Below are 22,718 nucleotides of genomic sequence, written 5' to 3'. Positions count from 1 at the left end.
ACCAGACCAGAACTGTGCACAGTGCTCCAACTGTGGTCTAATCAGACCAGAACTGTGCACAGCGCTACAAGTGTGGTCTACCCACACCAGAACTGTGCACAGTGCTCCAAATGTGGTCTAACCAGACCAGAACTGTGCACAGCGCTCCAAGTGTGGTCTAACCAGAGCAGAACTGTGCACAGTGCTCCAAGTATGGTCTAAACAGACCAGAACTGTGCACAGCGCTCCAAGTGTGGTCTAACCAGACCAGAACTGTGCACAGCACTCCAAGTGTGGTCTAACCAGAGCAGAACTGTGCACAGTGCTCCAAGTGTGGTCTAAACAGACCGGAACTGTGCACAGTAATTCCAAGTGTGGTCTAACCAGAGCAGAACTGTGCACAGCGCTCCAAGTGTGGTCTCACCAGACCAGAACTGTGCACAGCGCTCCAAGTGTGGTCTAACCAGACCAGAACTGTGTACAACACTCCAAGTGTGGTCAAACCAGACCAGAACTGTGCACAATGCTCCAAGAATGGTCTAACCAGACCGGAACTGTGCACAGCGCTCCAAGTGTGGTCTAACCAGACCAGGACTGTTCACAGTGCTCCAGGTGTGGTCTAACCAGACCAGAACGGTGCACAATGCTCCAACTGTGGTCTAACCAGACCTTAACAGTGTACAGCACTCCAAGTGTGTTCTAACCAGACCAGAACTGTGCACAGTGCTCCAAGTGTGGTCTAACCAGACCAGAACTGTGCACAGTGCTCCAAGTGTGGTCTAACCAGAGCAGAACTGTGCACAGTGCTCCAAATGTGGTCTAACCAGACCAGTACTGTGCACTGCGCTCCAAGTGTGGTCTAACCAGACCAGAAGTGTGCACAGCGCTCCAAGTGTGGTCTAACCAGACCAGAACTGTGCACAGCGCTCCAAGTGTGGTCTAACCAGACCAGAACTGTGCACAGCGCTCCAAGTGTGGTCTAACCAGACCGGAACTGTGCTCAGTGCTCCGAGTGTGGTCTAACCAGACCATCGGGGGAAGGCACCAGCAGCCAGGCTCATGGCACCATGACTGGCTCTGTTGCAAAGAAGGGAGGGAAAAAGAGTGGCAGGGCTATAGTAATAGGGGATTCGATTGTAAGGGGAATAGATAGGGGTTTCTGTGGTCGCGACCGAGACTCCAGGATGGTATGTTGCCTCCCTGGTGCAAGGGTCAAGGATGTCTCGGCGCGGGTGCAGAACATTCTGGAGGGGGAGGGGGAACAGCCAGTTGTCGTGATACATGTTGGTACCAACGACGTAGCTAAAAAAAGGGAAGAGGTCCTACAAGTAGAATTTAGGGAGTTAGGAGCCAAGCTAAAAAGTAGGACCTCGAAGGTAGTAATCTCTGGATTACTACCAGTGCCACGTGCTAGTAAGAGTACAGAGAACAGGATAGTTAGGCTAAATACGTGGCTTGAGCAGTGGTGTAAGAGGGAGGGTTTTAAATTTTTGAGGCATTGGAACCAGTTTTGTGGTAGGTGTGACCTATACAAAAGGGACGGTCTACACCTGTGCAGAGATGGAACTGATGTTCTCGGGGTAATTTTTGATAAAGCAGTTCGGGAGCATTTAAACTAGTATGGCAGGGGGCTAGAAACCTATGTAGTGAAATAGAGGAAAGTGAAAGGCAGACAGAAATAAATGATAAAAGGGTGAGGAACAAAAAACAAAGGGCCAAACTAATTCATAAAAAATGTGAGCATAAAAAAAGCCTGAGGGTTTTATACCTTAATGCGAGAAGCATCAGGAACAAGGTAGATGAATTAGCTGTGGAAATAGAGGTTAATAATTATGACCTAATTGGGATTACGGAAACATGGTTGCAGGGTGAGCAGGGCTGGGAGCTTAACATACAGGGGTATTCAGTATTTAGGAAGGATCGACAAAAAAGAAAGGGAGGAGGGGTAGCATTGCTAGTAAAAGAGGGGATAAATGCAATTGAAAGGAAGGATATTAACTCAGTTAATACAGAATCTATATGGGTGGAGCTAAGAAATAGCGAGGGGCGAAAAACATTAATAGGAGTGGTATATAGGCCTCCAAATAGTAAAATAGAGGTTAGGGAGGGCATCACGAGGGAAATTAGAGAAGCGTGCAATAAGAGCACAGCTGTCATCATAGGTGACTTTAACTTACATATAGATTGGACTAGCCTAATCAGTAAAAATAATGAGGAGGAGGAATTCCTTGAGTGTTTGAGGGATGGTTATCTGGATCAATATGTCGAGGAACCAACTCGGGAACAGGCTATATTGGACTGGGTACTGTGCAATGAGAAGGGACTAATCAGTAATCTTGTTGTACGGGGACACTTGGGTCAGAGCGATCATAACATGATCGATTTCTCACTCGAAATGGAGAGCGAAGAAATTGACTCAGAGACTAAGGTCCTGAATTTAAACAAGGGGAATTATGATGACATGAGACGGGAACTGAGTAGGTCTGATTGGACAACGTTCCTGGGAGGACTGGAGGTAGATAAACAATGGCAAACATTTAAAGATAGAATGACAAAATTGCAAAAATTGTTTATACCAATCTGGCATAAAAGGAAATCTAAAAAGGTGACTCAACCGTGGATAACAGGGGAAATTAGAGACAGCATAAAATCCAAAGATAGGGCGTATAAAATAGCCAAAAAAAGCGCCAGAGCGGAAGATTGGGAACAGTTTAAGATAGAGCAAAGGAGGGCAAAGGGCATAATCAAGAGGGGCAAAATAGCTTACGAAAACAAGCTGGCGGAAAATATAAAAACTAACTCCAAAAGCTTTTATAAGTATATCAAAAGGAAAAGACTGGTGAAAACCAAAGTTGGTCCATTGCAGTCAGATACGGGGGAATATATAATGGGAAATAAGGAAATGGCAGATCAACTAAATGCATACTTTGGGTCAGTCTTTACGAAGGAAGACACAAAAAACCTCCCTGGGATATCGGGAAAAATAGGGACATTGGCAAAGGAGGAACTGACGCAAATCAATATCTCTAAGGATATGGTGTTAAGGAAGCTAAAGGGATTGAAGGTGGACAAATCCCCAGGGCCTGATAACATGCATCCTAGGGTACTGAAGGAGGTGGCCCTAGAGATAGCGGATGCACTAAGGATGATTTTTCAGAATTCATTAGACTCGGGAACAGTGCCGATGGATTGGAGGGTAGCTAACGTTACCCCACTATTCAAAAAGGGGGGTAGGGAAAAAGCAGGTAATTACAGACCTGTAAGCCTTACATCAGTTGTGGGCAAAATGCTGGAGTCCATCATTAAGGATGAAATAGCGGAGCACTTAGCAAATGGGGACAGGATAGGACAGAGTCAACATGGATTTACAAAGGGTAAATCGTGCTTGACTAATCTATTGGAATTTTTTGAGGGAGTAACTGGTAGAATAGATGGGGGAGAGCCAGTAGATGTGGTGTACCTGGACTTCCAAAAGGCCTTCGATAAGGTCCCACATAAAAGATTAGCATGGAAAATTGAGGCTCATGGGATAAAGGGGAAAGTTTTGGCGTGGATAGGGAACTGGCTGTCAGATAGAAAACAGAGAGTTGGAATAAACGGCTCATTTTCTGAATGGCAGGCAGTAACAAGTGGGGTACCACAGGGATCTGTCCTGGGCCCCCAGCTGTTCACAATTTACATTAATGACCTGGATCAGGGAGTCGGATGCAGCATTTCCAAATTTGCAGACGACACTAAACTAGGAGGTGGGGTGGGCTCAGAGGAAGAGACCAGGAAGCTCCAGAGCGATTTGGACAGACTGGGCGATTGGGCGGATAAATGGCAGATGCACTATAATGTGGACAAGTGCGAAGTTATCCACCTTGGGTGCAGGAACGGGAGGGCAAATTATTATTTAAATGGCAATAGATTGGGAGAGGGGGAAGTACAGAGAGACCTGGGTGTTCTTGTACACCAGTCACTGAAGGCGAGCATGCAGGTGCAACAGGCGGTCAAGAAGGCAAACGGTATGCTGGCCTTCATAGCAAAAGGGTTAGAATACAGGAACAGGGATACCTTGCTGCAGCTGTACAGGGCACTGGTGAGACCACACCTCGAGTACTGTGTACAGTTTTGGTCGCCTCATCTGAGGAAGGATGTTCTTGCCATGGAGGGGGTGCAGCGGCGATTCACCAGGCTGATACCAGGAATGGCGGGAATGACCTATGAGGAGAGACTATGTAGTTTAGGGATGTACACACTGGAGTTTAGAAGATTGAGAGGGGACCTCATAGAAGTGTATAAAATTCTGACAGGTCTAGACAGACTGGATGCAGAAGGAATGTTTCCCTTGGCGGGTGAGAACAGAACTAGAGGACATAATTTAAGGATAAGGGCTAAACCATTTAGGACAGAGATGAGGGGGAATTTCTTCACTCAGAGAGTGGTGAACCTGTGGAACTCATTGCCACAGAGGGCAGTGTACGCCAGCTCATTAAATATATTTAAGAGGGAATTAGATATATTTCTACGGGCAAAAGGGGTTAAGGGTTACGGAGAGAAGGCGGGGACGGGATACTGAATTAAAGGATCAGCCATGATCTCATTAAATGGCGGAGCAGGCACGAAGGGCCGAATGGCCTACTCCTGCTCCTATCTTCTATGTATCTATGTATCTATGAACTGTGCACAGTGCTCCAAATGTGGTCTAACCAGACCAGAACGGTGCACAGTGCTCCAAGTGTGGTCTAACCAGACCAGAAGTGTGCACAGTGCTCCAAATGTTGTCTAACTAGACCAGAACTGTGCACAGTGCTCCAAGTGTGGTCTAACCAGACCAGAACTGTGCACAGTGCTCCGAGTGTGGTCTAACCAGACCAGAGCTGTGCACAGTGCTCCAAGTGTGGTCTAACCAGACCAGAACTGTGCACCGTGCTCCAAGTGTGGTCTAACCAGACCGGAACTGTGCACAGCGCTCCAAGTATTGTCTAACCAGAACAGAACTGTGCACAGTGCTCCAAATGTGGTCTAACCAGACCAGAACTGTGCACAGTGCTCCAAGTGTGGTCTAATCAGACCAGAACTGTGCACAGCACTACAAGTGTGGTCTATCCAGACCAGAACTGTGCACAGCGCTCCAAGTGTGGTCTAACCAGACCAGAACTGTGCACAGCACTCCAAGTGTGGTCTAACCAGAGCAGAACTGTGCACAGTGCTCCAAGTGTGGTCTAACCAGAGCAGAACTGTGCACAGTGCTCCAAGTGTGGTCTAAACAGACCAGAACTGTGCACAGCGCTCCAAGTGTGGTCTAACCAGACCAGAACTGTGCACAGCACTCCAAGTGTGGTCTAACCAGAGCAGAACTGTGCACAGTGCTCCAAGTGTGGTCTAAACAGACCAGAACTGTGCACAGCGCTCCAAGTGCGGTCTAACCAGACCGGAACTGTGCACAGTAATTCCAAGTGTGGTCTAACCAGAGCAGAACTGCGCACAGTGCTCCAACTGTGGTCTAACCAGACCAGAACTGTGCACAGCACTCCAAGTGTGGTCTAACCAGGCCAGAACTGTGCACAGTGCTCCAAGTGTGGTCAAACCAGACCAGCACTGTGCACAGCGCTCCAAGTGTGGTCGAACCAGACCGGAACTGTGCACAGCGCTCCAAGTGTGGTCTAACCAGACCGGAACTGTGCACAGTGCTCCAAATGTGGTCTAACCAGACCAGAACGGTGCACAGTGCTCCGAGTGTGGTCTAACCAGACCAGAACTGTGCACAGTGCTCCAAGTGTGGTCTAACCAGTCCAGAACTGTGCACAGTGCTCCAAGTGTGGTCTAACCAGACCAGAACTGTGCACAATGCTCCAAGTGTGGTCTAACCAGACCAGAACTGTGCACAATGCTCCAAGTGTGGTCTAACCAGACCGGAACTGTGCACAGCACTCCAATCGTGGTCTAACCAGACCGGAACTGTGCACAATGCTCCTGGTTTGGTCTAACCAGACCAGAACTGTCCACAGTGCTCCAAGTGTGGTCTAACCAGACCAGAACTGTGCACAACACTCCAAGTGTGGTCTAGCCAGACTGGAACTGTGCACAGCGCTCCAAGTGTGGTCTAACCAGACCAGGACTGTTCACAGTGCTCCAGGTGTGGTCTAACCAGACCAGAATGGCGCACAATGCTCCAACTGTGGTCTAACCAGACCTTAACTGTGTACAGCACTCCAAGTGTGGTCTAACCAGACCAGAACTGTGCACAGTGCTCCAAATGTGGTCAAACCAGACCAGAACTGTGCACAGCGCTCCAAGTGTGGTCTAACCAGACCGGAACTGTGCACAGTGCTCCAAATGTGGTCTAACCAGACCAGAACTGTGCACAATGCTCCAAGTGTGGTCTAACCAGACCAGAACTGTGCACAATGCTCCAAGAGTGGTCTAACCAGAGCGGAACTGTGCACAGCACTCCAATTGTGGTCTAACCAGACCGGAACTGTGCACAATGCTCCAAGTATTGTCTAACCAGCCCAGAACTGTGCACAGTGCTCCAAATGTGGTCTAACCAGACCAGAACTGTGCACAGTGCTCCAAGTATAGCCTAACCAGACCAGAACTGTGCACAGTGCGCCAAATGTGGTCTAACCAGACCAGAACTGTGCACAGTGCTCCAAGTGTGGTCTAACCAGACCAGAACAGTACACAGTGCTCCAAGTGTGGTCTAACCAGACCGGAACAGTGCACAGTGCTCCAAGTGTGGTCTAACCAGACCAGAAATGTGCACAGTGCTCCAAGTGTGTTCTAACCAGACCAGAACTGTGCAGAGCGCTCCAAGTGTGGTCTAACCAGACCAGAACACTCACAGTGCTCCAAGTGTGGTCTAACCAGACCAGAACTGTGCACAGTGCTCCAAGTGTGGTCTAACCAGACCAGAACTGTGCACAGCGCTCCAAGTGTGGTCTAACCAGACCAGAACTGTGCACAGTGCTCCAAGTGTGGTCTAACCAGACCAGAACTGTGCACAGTGCTCCAAGTGTGGTCTAACCAGACCGGAACTGTGCACAGTGCTCCCAGTGTGGTCTAACCAGACCGGAACTGTGCTCAGTGCTCCGAGTGTGGTCTAACCAGACCGGAACTGTGCACAGTGCTCCAAGTGTGGTCTAACCAGACCAGAACTGTGCACAGTGCTCCGAGTGTGGTCTAACCAGACCGGAACTGTGCACAGTGCTCCAAGTGTGGTCTAACCAGACCAGAACTGTGCACAGTGCTCCGAGTGTGGTCTAACCAGACCAGAACTGTGCACAGTGCTCCAAATGTTGTCTAACTAGACCAAAACTGTGCACAGTGCTCCACGTGTGGTCTAACCAGACCGGAACTGTGCACAGTGCTCCAAGTGTGGTCTAACCAGACCAGAACTGTGCACCGTGCTCCAAGTGTGGTCTAACCAGACCGGAACTGTGTACAGCGCTCCAAGTATTGTCTAACCAGACCAGAACTGTGCACAGTGCTCCAAATGTGGTCTAACCAGACCAGAACTGTGCACAGTGCTCCAACTGTGGTCTAATCAGACCAGAACTGTGCACAGCGCTCCAAGTGTGGTCTAACCAGAGCAGAACTGTGCACAGTGCTCCAAGTGTGGTCTAAACAGACCAGAACTGTGCACAGCGCTCCAAGTGTGGTCTAACCAGACCAGAACTGTGCACAGCACTCCAAGTGTGGTCTAACCAGAGCAGAACTGTGCACAGTGCTCCAAGTGTGGTCTAAACAGACCGGAACTGTGCACAGTAATTCCAAGTGTGGTCTAACCAGAGCAGAACTGTGCACAGCGCTCCAAGTGTGGTCTAACCAGACCAGAACTGTGCACAGCGCTCCAAGTGTGGTCTAACCAGACTGGAACTGTGCACAGCACTCCAATTGTGGTCTAACCAGACCGGAACTGTGCACAATGCTCCAAGTTTGGTCTAACCAGACCAGAACTGTGCACACTGCTCCAAGTGTGGTCTAACCAGACCAGAACTGTGTACAACACTCCAAGTGTGGTCTAACCAGACCAGAACTGAGAACAGCACTCCAACTGTGGTCTAACCAGACCAGAACTGTGTACAACACTCCAAGTGTGGTCTAACCAGACCAGAACTGTGCACAATGCTCCAAGTGTGGTCTAACCAGACCGGAACTGTGCACAGCGCTCCAAGTGTGGTCTAACCAGACCTTAACAGTGTACAGCACTCCAAGTGTGTTCTAACCAGACCAGAACTGTGCACAGTGCTCCAAGTGTGGTCAAACCAGACCAGAACTGTGCACAGCGCTCCAAGTGTGGTCTAACCAGAGCAGAACTGTGCACAGTGCTCCAAGTGTGGTCTAAACAGACCAGAACTGTGCACAGCGCTCCAAGTGTGGTCCAACCAGACTGGAACTGTGCACAGTGCTCCAAGTGTGGTCTAACCAGACCGGAACTGTGCACAGTGCTCCAAGTGTGGTCTAACCAGACCGGAACTGTGCACAGTGCTCCCAGTGTGGTCTAACCAGACCGGAACTGTGCACAGTGCTCCAAATGTGGTCTAACCAGACCAGAACGGCGCACAGTGCTCCAAGTGTGGTCTAACCAGACCAGAACTGTGCACAGTGCTCCAAATGTTGTCGAACTAGACCAAAACTGTGCACAGTGCTCCACGTGTGGTCTAACCAGACCAGAACTGTGCACAGTGCTCCGAGTGTGGTCTAACCAGACCAGAATTGTGCACAGTGCTCCAAGTGTGGTCTAACCAGACCAGAACTGTGCACCGTGCTCCAAGTGTGGTCTAACCAGACCGGAACTGTGTACAGCGCTCCAAGTATTGTCTAACCAGACCAGAACTGTGCACAGTGCTCCAAATGTGGTCTAACCAGACCAGAACTGTGCACAGTGCTCCAAGTGTGGTCTAATCAGACCAGAACTGTGCACAGCGCTACAAGTGTGGTCTACCCACACCAGAACTGTGCACAGTGCTCCAAATGTGGTCTAACCAGACCAGAACTGTGCACAGTGCTCCAAGTGTGGTCTAACCAGAGCAGAACTGTGCACAGTGCTCCAAGTGTGGTCTAAACAGACCAGAACTGTGCACAGCGCTCCAAGTGTGGTCTAACCAGACCAGAACTGTGCACAGCACTCCAGGTGTGGTCTAACCAGAGCAGAACTGTGCACAGTGCTCCAAGTGTGGTCTAAACAGACCAGAACTGTGCACAGCGCTCCAAGTGCGGTCTAACCAGACCGGAACTGTGCACAGTAATTCCAAGTGTGGTCTAACCAGAGCAGAACTGTGCACAGCGCTCCAAGTGTGGTCTAACCAGACCAGAACTGTGCACAGCGCTCCAAGTGTGGTCTAACCAGACCGGAACTGTGCACAGCACTCCAATTGTGGTCTAACCAGACCGGAACTGTGCACAATGCTCCAAGTTTGGTCTAACCAGACCAGAACTGTGCACAGCGCTCCAAGTTTTGTCTAACCAGACCAGAACTGTGTACAACACTCCAAGTGTGGTCTAACCAGACCAGAACTGTGCACAATGCTCCAAGTATGGTCTAACCAGACCGGAACTGTGCACAGCGCTCCAAGTGTGGTCTAACCAGACCAGAACTGTGCACAGTGCCCCAAGTGTGGTCTAATCAGACCAGAACTGTGCACAGTGCTACAAGTGTGGTCTACCCAGACCAGAACTGTGCACAGTGCTCCAAATGTGGTCTAACCAGACCAGAACTGTGCACAGCGCTCCAAGTGTGGTCTAACCAGAGCAGAACTGTGCACAGTGCTCCAAGTGTGGTCTAAACAGACCAGAACTGTGCACAGCGCTCCAAGTGCGATCTAACCAGACCGGAACTGTGCACAGTAATTCCAAGTGTGGTCTAACCAGACCGGAACTGTGCACAGCACTCCAATCGTGGTCTAACCAGACCGGAACTGTGCACAATGCTCCTGGTTTGGTCTAACCAGACCAGAACTGTGCACAGTGCTCCAAGTGTGGTCTAACCAGACCAGAACTGTGCACAACACTCCAAGTGTGGTCTAACCAGATCAGAACTGTGCACAATGCTCCAAGTGTGGTCTAGCCAGACTGGAACTGTGCACAGCGCTCCAAGTGTGGTCTAACCAGACCAGGACTGTTCACAGTGCTCCAGGAGTTGTCTAACCAGACCAGAATGGTGCACAATGCTCCAACTGTGGTCTAACCAGACCTTAACTGTGTACAGCACTCCAAGTGTGGTCTAACCAGACCAGAACTGTGCACAGTGCTCCAAATGTGGTCAAACCAGACCAGAACTGTGCACAGCGCTCCAAGTGTGGTCTAACCAGACCGGAACTGTGCACAGCGCTCCAAGTGTGGTCTAACCAGACCGGAACTGTGCACAGTGCTCCAAATGTGGTCTAACCAGACCAGAACGGTGCACAGTGCTCCGAGTGTGGTCTAACCAGACCAGAACTGTGCACAGTGCTCCAAGTGTGGTCTGACCAATCCAGAAATGTGCACAGTGCTCCAAGTGTGGTCTAACCAGACCAGAACTGTGCACAATGCTCCAAGTGTGGTCTAACCAGACCGGAACTGTGCACAGCACTCCAATTGTGGTCTAACCAGACCGGAACTGTGCACAATGCTCCAAGTATTGTCTAACCAGACCAGAACTGTGCACAGTGCTCCAAATGTGGTCTAACCAGACCAGAACTGTGCACAGTGCTCCAAGTATAGCCTAACCAGACCAGAACTGTGCACAGTGCGCCAAATGTGGTCTAACCAGACCAGAACTGTGCACAGTGCTCCAAGTGTGGTCTAACCAGACCAGAACAGTACACAGTGCTCCAAGTGTGGTCTAACCAGACCGGAACAGTGCACAGCGCTCCAAGTGTGGTCTAACCAGACCAGAAATGTGCACAGTGCTCCAAGTGTGTTCTAACCAGACCAGAACTGTGCACAGCGCTCCAAGTGTGGTCTAACCAGACCAGAACACTCACAGTGCTCCAAGTGTGGTCTAACCAGACCAGAACTGTGCACAGCGCTCCGAGTGTGGTCTAACCAGACCAGAACTGTGCACAGTGCTCCAAGTGTGGTCTAACCAGACCAGAACTGTGCACAGCGCTCCAAGTGTGGTCTAACCAGACCAGAACTGTGCACAGTGCTCCAAGTGTGGTCTAACCAGACCAGAACTGTGCACAGTGCTCCAAGTGTGGTCTAACCAGACCGGAACTGTGCACAGTGCTCCAAGTGTGGTCTAACCAGACCAGAACTGTGCACAGTGCTCCGAGTGTGGTCTAACCAGACCAGAACTGTGCACAGTGCTCCAAATGTGGTCTAACCAGACCAGAACGGCGCACAGTGCTCCAAGTGTGGTCTAACCAGACCAGAACTGTGCACAGTGCTCCAAATGTTGTCTAACTAGACCAAAACTGTGCACAGTGCTCCACGTGTGGTCTAACCAGACCGGAACTGTGCACAGTGCTCCAAGTGTGGTCTAACCAGACCAGAACTGTGCACCGTGCTCCAAGTGTGGTCTAACCAGACCGGAACTGTGTACAGCGCTCCAAGTATTGTCTAACCAGACCAGAACTGTGCACAGTGCTCCAACTGTGGTCTAACCAGACCAGAACTGTGCACAGCGCTCCAAGTGTGGTCTAACCAGAGCAGAACTGTGCACAGTGCTCCAAGTATGGTCTAAACAGACCAGAACTGTGCACAGCGCTCCAAGTGTGGTCTAACCAGACCAGAACTGTGCACAGCACTCCAAGTGTGGTCTAACCAGAGCAGAACTGTGCACAGTGCTCCAAGTGTGGTCTAAACAGACCGGAACTGTGCACAGTAATTCCAAGTGTGGTCTAACCAGAGCAGAACTGTGCACAGCGCTCCAAGTGTGGTCTCACCAGACCAGAACTGTGCACAGCGCTCCAAGTGTGGTCTAACCAGACCAGAACTGTGTACAACACTCCAAGTGTGGTCAAACCAGACCAGAACTGTGCACAATGCTCCAAGAATGGTCTAACCAGACCGGAACTGTGCACAGCGCTCCAAGTGTGGTCTAACCAGACCAGGACTGTTCACAGTGCTCCAGGTGTGGTCTAACCAGACCAGAACGGTGCACAATGCTCCAACTGTGGTCTAACCAGACCTTAACAGTGTACAGCACTCCAAGTGTGTTCTAACCAGACCAGAACTGTGCACAGTGCTCCAAGTGTGGTCTAACCAGACCAGAACTGTGCACAGTGCTCCAAGTGTGGTCTAACCAGAGCAGAACTGTGCACAGTGCTCCAAATGTGGTCTAACCAGACCAGTACTGTGCACTGCGCTCCAAGTGTGGTCTAACCAGACCAGAACTGTGCACAGCGCTCCAAGTGTGGTCTAACCAGACCAGAACTGTGCACAGCGCTCCAAGTGTGGTCTAACCAGACCAGAACTGTGCACAGCGCTCCAAGTGTGGTCTAACCAGACCGGAACTGTGCTCAGTGCTCCGAGTGTGGTCTAACCAGACCGGAACTGTGCACAGTGCTCCAAATGTGGTCTAACCAGACCAGAACGGTGCACAGTGCTCCAAGTGTGGTCTAACCAGACCAGAAGTGTGCACAGTGCTCCAAATGTTGTCTAACTAGACCAGAACTGTGCACAGTGCTCCAAGTGTGGTCTAACCAGACCAGAACTGTGCACAGTGCTCCGAGTGTGGTCTAACCAGACCAGAGCTGTGCACAGTGCTCCAAGTGTGGTCTAACCAGACCAGAACTGTGCACCGTGCTCCAAGTGTGGTCTAACCAGACCGGAACTGTGCACAGCGCTCCAAGTATTGTCTAACCAGAACAGAACTGTGCACAGTGCTCCAAATGTGGTCTAACCAGACCAGAACTGTGCACAGTGCTCCAAGTGTGGTCTAATCAGACCAGAACTGTGCACAGCACTACAAGTGTGGTCTATCCAGACCAGAACTGTGCACAGCGCTCCAAGTGTGGTCTAACCAGACCAGAACTGTGCACAGCACTCCAAGTGTGGTCTAACCAGAGCAGAACTGTGCACAGTGCTCCAAGTGTGGTCTAACCAGAGCAGAACTGTGCACAGTGCTCCAAGTGTGGTCTAAACAGACCAGAACTGTGCACAGCGCTCCAAGTGTGGTCTAACCAGACCAGAACTGTGCACAGCACTCCAAGTGTGGTCTAACCAGAGCAGAACTGTGCACAGTGCTCCAAGTGTGGTCTAAACAGACCAGAACTGTGCACAGCGCTCCAAGTGCGGTCTAACCAGACCGGAACTGTGCACAGTAATTCCAAGTGTGGTCTAACCAGAGCAGAACTGCGCACAGTGCTCCAACTGTGGTCTAACCAGACCAGAACTGTGCACAGCACTCCAAGTGTGGTCTAACCAGGCCAGAACTGTGCACAGTGCTCCAAGTGTGGTCAAACCAGACCAGCACTGTGCACAGCGCTCCAAGTGTGGTCGAACCAGACCGGAACTGTGCACAGCGCTCCAAGTGTGGTCTAACCAGACCGGAACTGTGCACAGTGCTCCAAATGTGGTCTAACCAGACCAGAACGGTGCACAGTGCTCCGAGTGTGGTCTAACCAGACCAGAACTGTGCACAGTGCTCCAAGTGTGGTCTAACCAGTCCAGAACTGTGCACAGTGCTCCAAGTGTGGTCTAACCAGACCAGAACTGTGCACAATGCTCCAAGTGTGGTCTAACCAGACCAGAACTGTGCACAATGCTCCAAGTGTGGTCTAACCAGACCGGAACTGTGCACAGCACTCCAATCGTGGTCTAACCAGACCGGAACTGTGCACAATGCTCCTGGTTTGGTCTAACCAGACCAGAACTGTGCACAGTGCTCCAAGTGTGGTCTAACCAGACCAGAACTGTGCACAACACTCCAAGTGTGGTCTAGCCAGACTGGAACTGTGCACAGCGCTCCAAGTGTGGTCTAACCAGACCAGGACTGTTCACAGTGCTCCAGGTGTGGTCTAACCAGACCAGAATGGTGCACAATGCTCCAACTGTGGTCTAACCAGACCTTAACTGTGTACAGCACTCCAAGTGTGGTCTAACCAGACCAGAACTGTGCACAGTGCTCCAAATGTGGTCAAACCAGACCAGAACTGTGCACAGCGCTCCAAGTGTGGTCTAACCAGACCGGAACTGTGCACAGCGCTCCAAGTGTGGTCTAACCAGACCGGAACTGTGCACAGTGCTCCAAATGTGGTCTAACCAGACCAGAACTGTGCACAATGCTCCAAGTGTGGTCTAACCAGACCAGAACTGTGCACAATGCTCCAAGAGTGGTCTAACCAGACCGGAACTGTGCACAGCACTCCAATTGTGGTCTAACCAGACCGGAACTGTGCACAATGCTCCAAGTATTGTCTAACCAGCCCAGAACTGTGCACAGTGCTCCAAATGTGGTCTAACCAGACCAGAACTGTGCACAGTGCTCCAAGTATAGCCTAACCAGACCAGAACTGTGCACAGTGCGCCAAATGTGGTCTAACCAGACCAGAACTGTGCACAGTGCTCCAAGTGTGGTCTAACCAGACCAGAACAGTACACAGTGCTCCAAGTGTGGTCTAACCAGACCGGAACAGTGCACAGTGCTCCAAGTGTGGTCTAACCAGACCAGAAATGTGCACAGTGCTCCAAGTGTGTTCTAACCAGACCAGAACTGTGCAGAGCGCTCCAAGTGTGGTCTAACCAGACCAGAACACTCACAGTGCTCCAAGTGTGGTCTAACCAGACCAGAACTGTGCACAGTGCTCCAAGTGTGGTCTAACCAGACCAGAACTGTGCACAGCGCTCCAAGTGTGGTCTAACCAGACCAGAACTGTGCACAGTGCTCCAAGTGTGGTCTAACCAGACCAGAACTGTGCACAGTGCTCCAAGTGTGGTCTAACCAGACCGGAACTGTGCACAGTGCTCCCAGTGTGGTCTAACCAGACCGGAACTGTGCTCAGTGCTCCGAGTGTGGTCTAACCAGACCGGAACTGTGCACAGTGCTCCAAGTGTGGTCTAACCAGACCAGAACTGTGCACAGTGCTCCGAGTGTGGTCTAACCAGACCGGAACTGTGCACAGTGCTCCAAGTGTGGTCTAACCAGACCAGAACTGTGCACAGTGCTCCGAGTGTGGTCTAACCAGACCAGAACTGTGCACAGTGCTCCAAATGTTGTCTAACTAGACCAAAACTGTGCACAGTGCTCCACGTGTGGTCTAACCAGACCGGAACTGTGCACAGTGCTCCAAGTGTGGTCTAACCAGACCAGAACTGTGCACCGTGCTCCAAGTGTGGTCTAACCAGACCGGAACTGTGTACAGCGCTCCAAGTATTGTCTAACCAGACCAGAACTGTGCACAGTGCTCCAAATGTGGTCTAACCAGACCAGAACTGTGCACAGTGCTCCAACTGTGGTCTAATCAGACCAGAACTGTGCACAGCGCTCCAAGTGTGGTCTAACCAGAGCAGAACTGTGCACAGTGCTCCAAGTGTGGTCTAAACAGACCAGAACTGTGCACAGCGCTCCAAGTGTGGTCTAACCAGACCAGAACTGTGCACAGCACTCCAAGTGTGGTCTAACCAGAGCAGAACTGTGCACAGTGCTCCAAGTGTGGTCTAAACAGACCGGAACTGTGCACAGTAATTCCAAGTGTGGTCTAACCAGAGCAGAACTGTGCACAGCGCTCCAAGTGTGGTCTAACCAGACCAGAACTGTGCACAGCGCTCCAAGTGTGGTCTAACCAGACTGGAACTGTGCACAGCACTCCAATTGTGGTCTAACCAGACCGGAACTGTGCACAATGCTCCAAGTTTGGTCTAACCAGACCAGAACTGTGCACACTGCTCCAAGTGTGGTCTAACCAGACCAGAACTGTGTACAACACTCCAAGTGTGGTCTAACCAGACCAGAACTGAGAACAGCACTCCAACTGTGGTCTAACCAGACCAGAACTGTGTACAACACTCCAAGTGTGGTCTAACCAGACCAGAACTGTGCACAATGCTCCAAGTGTGGTCTAACCAGACCGGAACTGTGCACAGCGCTCCAAGTGTGGTCTAACCAGACCTTAACAGTGTACAGCACTCCAAGTGTGTTCTAACCAGACCAGAACTGTGCACAGTGCTCCAAGTGTGGTCAAACCAGACCAGAACTGTGCACAGCGCTCCAAGTGTGGTCTAACCAGAGCAGAACTGTGCACAGTGCTCCAAGTGTGGTCTAAACAGACCAGAACTGTGCACAGCGCTCCAAGTGTGGTCCAACCAGACTGGAACTGTGCACAGTGCTCCAAGTGTGGTCTAACCAGAGCAGAACTGTGCACAGTGCTCCAAATGTTGTCTAACTAGACCAGAACTGTGCACAGTGCTCCAAGTGTGGTCTAACCAGACCAGAACTGTGCACAGTGCTCCAAATGTGGTCTAACCAAACCAGAACTGTGCACAGTGCCCCAAGTGTGGTCTAATCAGACCAGAACTGTGCACAGCGCTACAAGTGTGGTCTACCCAGACCAGAACTGTGCACAGTTCTCCAAATGTGGTCTAACCAGACCAGAACTGTGCACAGCGCTCCAAGTGTGGTCTAACCAGAGCAGAACTGTGCACAGTGCTCCAAGTGTGGTCTAAACAGACCAGAACTGTGCACAGCGCTCCAAGTGCGGTCTAACCAGACCGGAACTGTGCACAGTAATTCCAAGTGTGGTCTAACCAGAGCAGAACTGTGCACAGCGCTCCAAGTGTGGTCTAACCAGACCAGAACTGTGCACAGCGCTCCAAGTGTGGTCTAACCAGACCGGAACTGTGCACAGCACTCCAATTGTGGTCTAACCAGACCAGAACTGTGTACAACACTCCAAGTGTGGTCTAACCAGACCAGAACTGAGAACAGCACTCCAACTGTGGTCTAACCAGACCAGAACTGTGTACAACACTCCAAGTGTGGTCTAACCAGACCAGAACTGTGCACAATGCTCCAAGTGTGGTCTAACCAGACCGGAAGTGTGCACAGCGCTCCAAGTGTGGTCTAACCAGACCAGAACTGTGCACAGCGCTCCAAGTGTGGTCTAACCAGACCAGAACTGTGTACAATGCTCCAAGTGTGTTCTAACCAGACCAGAACTGTGCACAGCGCTCCAAGTGTGGTCTAACCAGACCGGAACTGTGCACAGCGCTCCAAGTATTGTCTAACCAGACCAGAACTGTGCACAGTGCTCCAAATGTGGTCTAATAAGACCAGAACTGTGCACAGCGCTACAAGTGTGGTCTAACCAGATCAGAACAGTGCACAGTGCTCCAAGTGTGGTCTAATCAGACCAGAACTGTGCACAGTGCTCCGAGTGTGGTCTAACCAGACCAGAACTATGCACATTGCTCCACGTGTGGTCTAACCAGACCAGAACTATGCACAGTGCTCCAAGTGTGGTCTAACCAGACCAGAACTGTGCACAGTGCTCCAAGTGTGGTCTAACCAGACCAGAACTGTGCACAGTGCTCCAAGTGTGGTCTAACCAGACCAGAACTGTGCACAGTGCTCCAAGTGTGGTCAAACCAGACCAGAACTGTGCACAGTGCTCCAAGTGTGGTCTAACCAGGCCGGAACTGTGCACAGTGCTCCAAGTGTGGTCTAACCAGACCGGAACTGTGCACAGCGCTCCAAGTGTGGTAGCTGTGGTAGAAAGAGGATAGAAAGAGCTCAGAAAGAGTGACTACGAGACGCCAGCCGCGACAATATCACTCACCACTCCATTGCTTTCCATCCGGGAGGCCGTGTTGACGGTGTCTCCAAAGAGGCAATAACGAGGCACCTTCAAACCCACCACGCCGGCCACCACCATCCCCGAATGGATCCCTGCAGCAAGACAAAAGGACAGACAGCGGGTTGGCCGACGGGAGAGTTGCCACCTCTGGGTGGAGACATTCCTGGAGGTGCCCTCACACGACCTTCAGCCCTGAACACCCCCCCCCCGCCCACTTCTTGACTCTCAGCCAAGCAGCCATTTTCCGCCCCCCCACAACCTCCCCATATCCAATATTTTTCAATGCTGCCTCTCCCGGGTTTTTTAGCTCGCAGCAGTGCCTGGGAGATTCTTGGAGACTCCCGGGGCATTTCTTGGAGGATTGGCAACCCTGGTCCGCGGTCTACTTGGTCACCCCTCGTTCAGCGCACCCCCCCCCGCCACCCCCCCGCCGCCACGAGGCCGTCTCCTTCGGTGCCTTGAGCCGCCTCCCAGCCCGAAGACTCGCGGGCTTGTGCCCGGGCTCCGGGAGCGCGCGGTTGCACTACCGGAGCGACGGCCCCGGAGGTCGGCGGGGGGGGGGTTCCAATCCCGCCAACGGCCGCTCGGGTGCTCTGGAATCACATCATCCCGGTAATTTACGGGATGGCACCGGGAAGAAACCGACGACCATGAAAACCTTTACATAGAAACATAGAAGATAGGAGCAGGAGTAGGCCATTCGGCCCCTCGAGCCTGCTCCGCCATTCAATGAGATCATGGCTGATCATCCAAATTCAGTACCCTGTCCCTGCCTTCTCCCCATATCCCTTGATCTCTTTAGCCTTAAGAAATATATCTAACTCCTTCTTGAATATACAAGATTGTGAGGGGGCTTGATCGGGTGGATGCGGTGAGGATGTTTCCACTGATGGGTGAGACTAGAACTAGGGGGCATAATCTTAGAATAAGGGGCTGCCCTTTCAAAACTGAGATGAGGAGAAACTTCTTCACTCAGAGGGTAGTAAATCTATGGAATTTTCTACCTCAGAGAGCTGTGGAAGCTGCAACATTAAATACATTTAAAATGGAGATAGACAGTTTCCTAGCAGATAAGGGAATTAGGGGTTACGGGGAGCGGGCAGGGAAGTGGACGTGAGTCTAGATTCGGATCAGCCATGATCCTATTGAATGGCGGAGCAGGCCCGAGGGGCCGTATGGCCTACTCCTGCTCCTACTTCTTATGTTCTTATGTAATTGGCCTCAACTGCCTTCTGTGGTAGAGAATTCCACAGGTTCACCACTCTCTGGGTGAAGAAATTCCTCCTCATCTCTGTCCTAAATGGCTTACCCCTTATCCTTAGACTGTGACCCCTGGTTCTGGACTCCCCGACCATCATAAACATCCTTCCTGCATCTAGTCTGTCCAGTCCTGTCAGAATTTTTTAAGGTTCAATGAGGTCCCCTCTCATTCTTCTAAACTCCAGTGAATATAAGCCAAATCGACCCAATCTCTCCTCATACGTCATTCCTGCCATCCCAGGTATCAGTCTGGTGAATCTTCGCTGCACTCCCTCCACGGCAAGAACATCCTTCCTCAGATAAGGCGACCAAAACTGCACACAATACTCAAGGTGCGGCCTCACCAAGGCCCTGTACAACTGCAGCAAGAACATCCTTTAGGGGTGGTTGGAGAATACCGACTGGCTGACCGATGTCCGTTCACCAAGGTCCTGCCTCATCTGGTCCATGTTACACCTGGCTCCAGTCCTCACACTGTGGGGGGAATGTTCCCAGCCCCGGGGAGGCGGGTTTGGAGGCGGGACTGGCGGGAAAATGGTAGAAACTGGGAGCGGGTACCCATCCCGCCCCCCCAACCCGCCTCCGTGCCATCTTCCCGGGAGGATGGGTCCCCAACTCACGCCGGGACCCGTCAGCTGGAGGCGGGAAAGGGATTACAGCCACTTAACTGCCTGTTAACAGGTAGCTAACAGGTAGTTAACAGGTAGTTAACAGGCAGTTAAGAGGCTTATCCCCATTTTACCCACACAAATGCGTGCCTCCCGACTTCGGGAATACCCGCCAGGGTCAGCGAGGACAGCAAGGGGTCAGCGGAGGTGGGAGGGGCCGAAAAGTCCGCTGTGGTGGTGAGTGATGGGTGCAAGTGTGCAGAGTTAAGGATGGGAGGTGAGTGAAAAGTCTTAGAAAAAGTTCCCTTACCTTTGTTTCTTCCTGCAGGCTTCAAACCTTGGGGATCCGGAGACTCCTAGGGCTGGATTTTGATACTGGAGGCGTGTAGGAGGCGGGACTACAACTTTCGGGGTTGTAGCCCCGCCTCCATCGAGTTCTAGCCAACCCACGCGATGTTGACTTGATTGACCTTGTTGGGCCCGCCCAGCGGGCTCAGCAGGCCAATTAAGGGCCACCCGGCAACAGGTGATGTCACAGATTGACATTTCATCTGTCACGAGCTTTTGACAGATGAAAGATCAGCGTTTCACAGCTGTTTGAAGCTGTCAAACACTGACAATCTGTACTCCAGGTTAATTCCTTCCTCTCAGGATGATTTAGAGATCTCCCTGGAACAGAAAGCTGAGGCTGCAGATTTTGACAGCTCGCGGCCATTCTGCTTTCTGTGCCGGTGAGATGAGGGACTCCCGAGACCTGAAGGAAGGAAGGCTGTAAAGGTAAGTAAAGGTTAGTAGAACTTCTTTAAACACTTTACACACCCCAAACACACTTACCTCTGCACTCATGCACCCATCACTCACCTGAACACCGGACATCGCGAACCCTCCAAGTCCTTCATCCCGACGGCCCGCCTCGCTAACTTGGCGTGGTTTGGACCCGTCGGGAATCCCACACTTCAGGAATAAAAATAGGGATTAGGCTAAAAACTGCCTGTTAACTACCTGTTAACAGGCAGTTAATTGGCACTAATCCCCTTCCCGCCTCGGGGAGGCTGGTCCCAGTGCGGGTCGGGTACCCGCCTCCTTTGAAACTGGCATGGAGGCGGGTTGGGGGCGGGATGGGTTCGTGCCCCCCGATTTCGCGATTTTAACCCCCCCACATGCCTCCAATCCCGCCTCCACGGCCCAATGAAAATCCTACCCCGCATCTCCATGGCGGAGATGACAGAATGGCTGCTGCGTTCTCCGATTTCTGCTCAGGAAAGATGTTTGATGAGCTCTTGAGTACAGGAACTCACCAAACAACAGAGAATGTCAGTGTTTGACAGCTTCACAGAGCTGTCAAACGATGACAATTCATCTGTCAAAAATTTTTGACAGATGAAACGTCACACGCTGACATTCTCTGCAACCCGCTTCCCCTTAATTGGCCTGCTAAGCCCGCTGGGCGGGTTTAACATGGTCAATCAAGGGAAAATAGCGTGGGTGGGCCGGACGTCGTTGGGGGCGGGACTGAAACCCGACAAGTGGGAGTCCCGCCTCCCCCAACGCACCCCCATTGATAAAATTCCCCCCCCCCTCCCAGAGTGTGACTGACTCTGAATGCTTCCCAGGTCAACGAGGGATGGGCCTATGCTTGAACAATCGGAGAGCGAGCGACACCGTCCGTCACTGCTCGGGTACCGCTCCCCCCCCCCCACCCCCCGCGCCCCCCACTCCCACCCTGGGGATGGGCTTCGCCGCCCCAGGAATGCTCACCCACTCGGATCTGGATGTTGTCCCCGGTGGACGGGTCCTTCAGGTGATCGATGGAGCTGAGCATGTCCACCGCCATGTCGCAGATGTGGTGGGCGTGGAACGTCGTCTTGTTGGGAACGCCGGCCACCACCATGTAGGCGTCGGCGATGGTCTCCACCTGCAGCCGGTGGCGCGCACAGGAAGAGGCAATTAATACGCGGGACCGGTTACGAATGCGCACGCTTACCGCGCCAAACGTTGAGTATTTTCCAGCCTGTCCGCGTTATGTCAACATTTTCTATGTAAACACGTCACGTTGTAATTTAAAAAAAATTCGTTTATAGAAACATAGGAGTAGGCCATTCGGCCCCTCGAGCCTGGTCCGCCATTTAATGGGATCATGGCTGATCATCCAAATTCAGTACCCTGTCCCTGCCTTCTCCCCATATCCCTTGATCCCCTTTAGCCTTAAGAAATATATCTAACTCCTTCTTGAATATATTTAATGAATTGGCCTCAACTGCCTTCTGTGGTAGAGAAACATATGGCATGTGGGCGTCGCTGGCAAGGCTGGCATTTATTGCCCATCCCGAGTCTCCCCTTGAGAAGGTGGCGGTGAGCCGTCTTCTTGAACCGCTGCAGTCCGTGTGGTGAAGGTACTCCCACCGTGCTGTTAGGGAGGGAGTTCCAGGATTTTGACCCAGCGACGATGAAGGAACGACCGATATATTTCCAAGTCAGGATGGTGTGTGACTCGGAGGGGAACTTGGAGGTGGTGTTCTCGTGCACCTGCTGCCCTTGTCCCTCTAGGTGGAAGAGGTCGCGGGTTTGGGAGGTGCTGCTGAAGAAGCCTTGGCGAGTTGCTGCAGTGCATCTTGTAGATGGTACACACTGCAGCCACGGTGCGCCGGTGGTGGAGGGAGTGAATGTTTAAGGTGGTGGATGGGGGGCCGATCAAGCGGGCTGCTTTGTCCTGGATGGTGTCGAGCTTCTTGAGTGTTGTTGGAGCTGCACTCATCCAGGCAAGTGGAGAGTATTCCATCACACTCCTGACTTGTGCCTTGTAGATGGTGGAAAGGCTTTGGGGAGTCAGGAGGTGAGACACTCGCTGCAGAATACCCAGCCTCTGACCTGGTCTTGTAGCCACAGTATTTATGTGGCTGGTCCAGTTAAGTTTCTGGTCAATGGTGACGCCCCCAGGATGTTGGTGGTGGGGGATTCGGCGATGGTGATGCTGTTGAATGTCAAGGGGCGGTGGTTAGACTCTCGCTTGTTGGAGATAGTCAGTGCCTGGCGTTTGTGTGGCGCGCCCTCCCGCCACTGGCGGCACTGAGTGGAGCTGGGGGGCGTCAGAGGTGGACGGGGCCAAGAGTGAATGGGAGACCGAGCGGATCAAGAGCGGACATGGTCTGAGGGTGGACACAGAGCG

General features: G+C 51.7%; 1 protein-coding gene across 1 annotated transcript in view; it reads right to left on the bottom strand.

Moving 5' to 3' along the window:
* Window positions 1-22,718, bottom strand: part of LOC147086547 (soluble guanylate cyclase 88E-like) — a 168,615-nt gene that overhangs the window by 55,297 nt on the left and 90,600 nt on the right. Inside the window, exons 11-12 of the mRNA XM_085978269.1 lie at window positions 21,311-21,467; window positions 17,667-17,776 (exon numbers count right to left, since the gene is read on the bottom strand). Coding sequence (XP_085834395.1) covers window positions 17,667-17,776; window positions 21,311-21,467 — 267 coding nt within the window. The remainder of the gene's footprint in view (window positions 1-17,666; window positions 17,777-21,310; window positions 21,468-22,718) is intronic.

This window comes from Somniosus microcephalus, unplaced genomic scaffold, assembly GCF_052327205.1.
Source record: "Somniosus microcephalus isolate GS21.2 unplaced genomic scaffold, FLI_Smic_1.0 unresolved_chr7, whole genome shotgun sequence".
NCBI classification, from domain to species: domain Eukaryota; kingdom Metazoa; phylum Chordata; class Chondrichthyes; order Squaliformes; family Somniosidae; genus Somniosus; species Somniosus microcephalus.
Note: the sequence above shows the minus strand (reverse complement) of the source record. Positions and strands in the feature narration are given on the sequence as shown.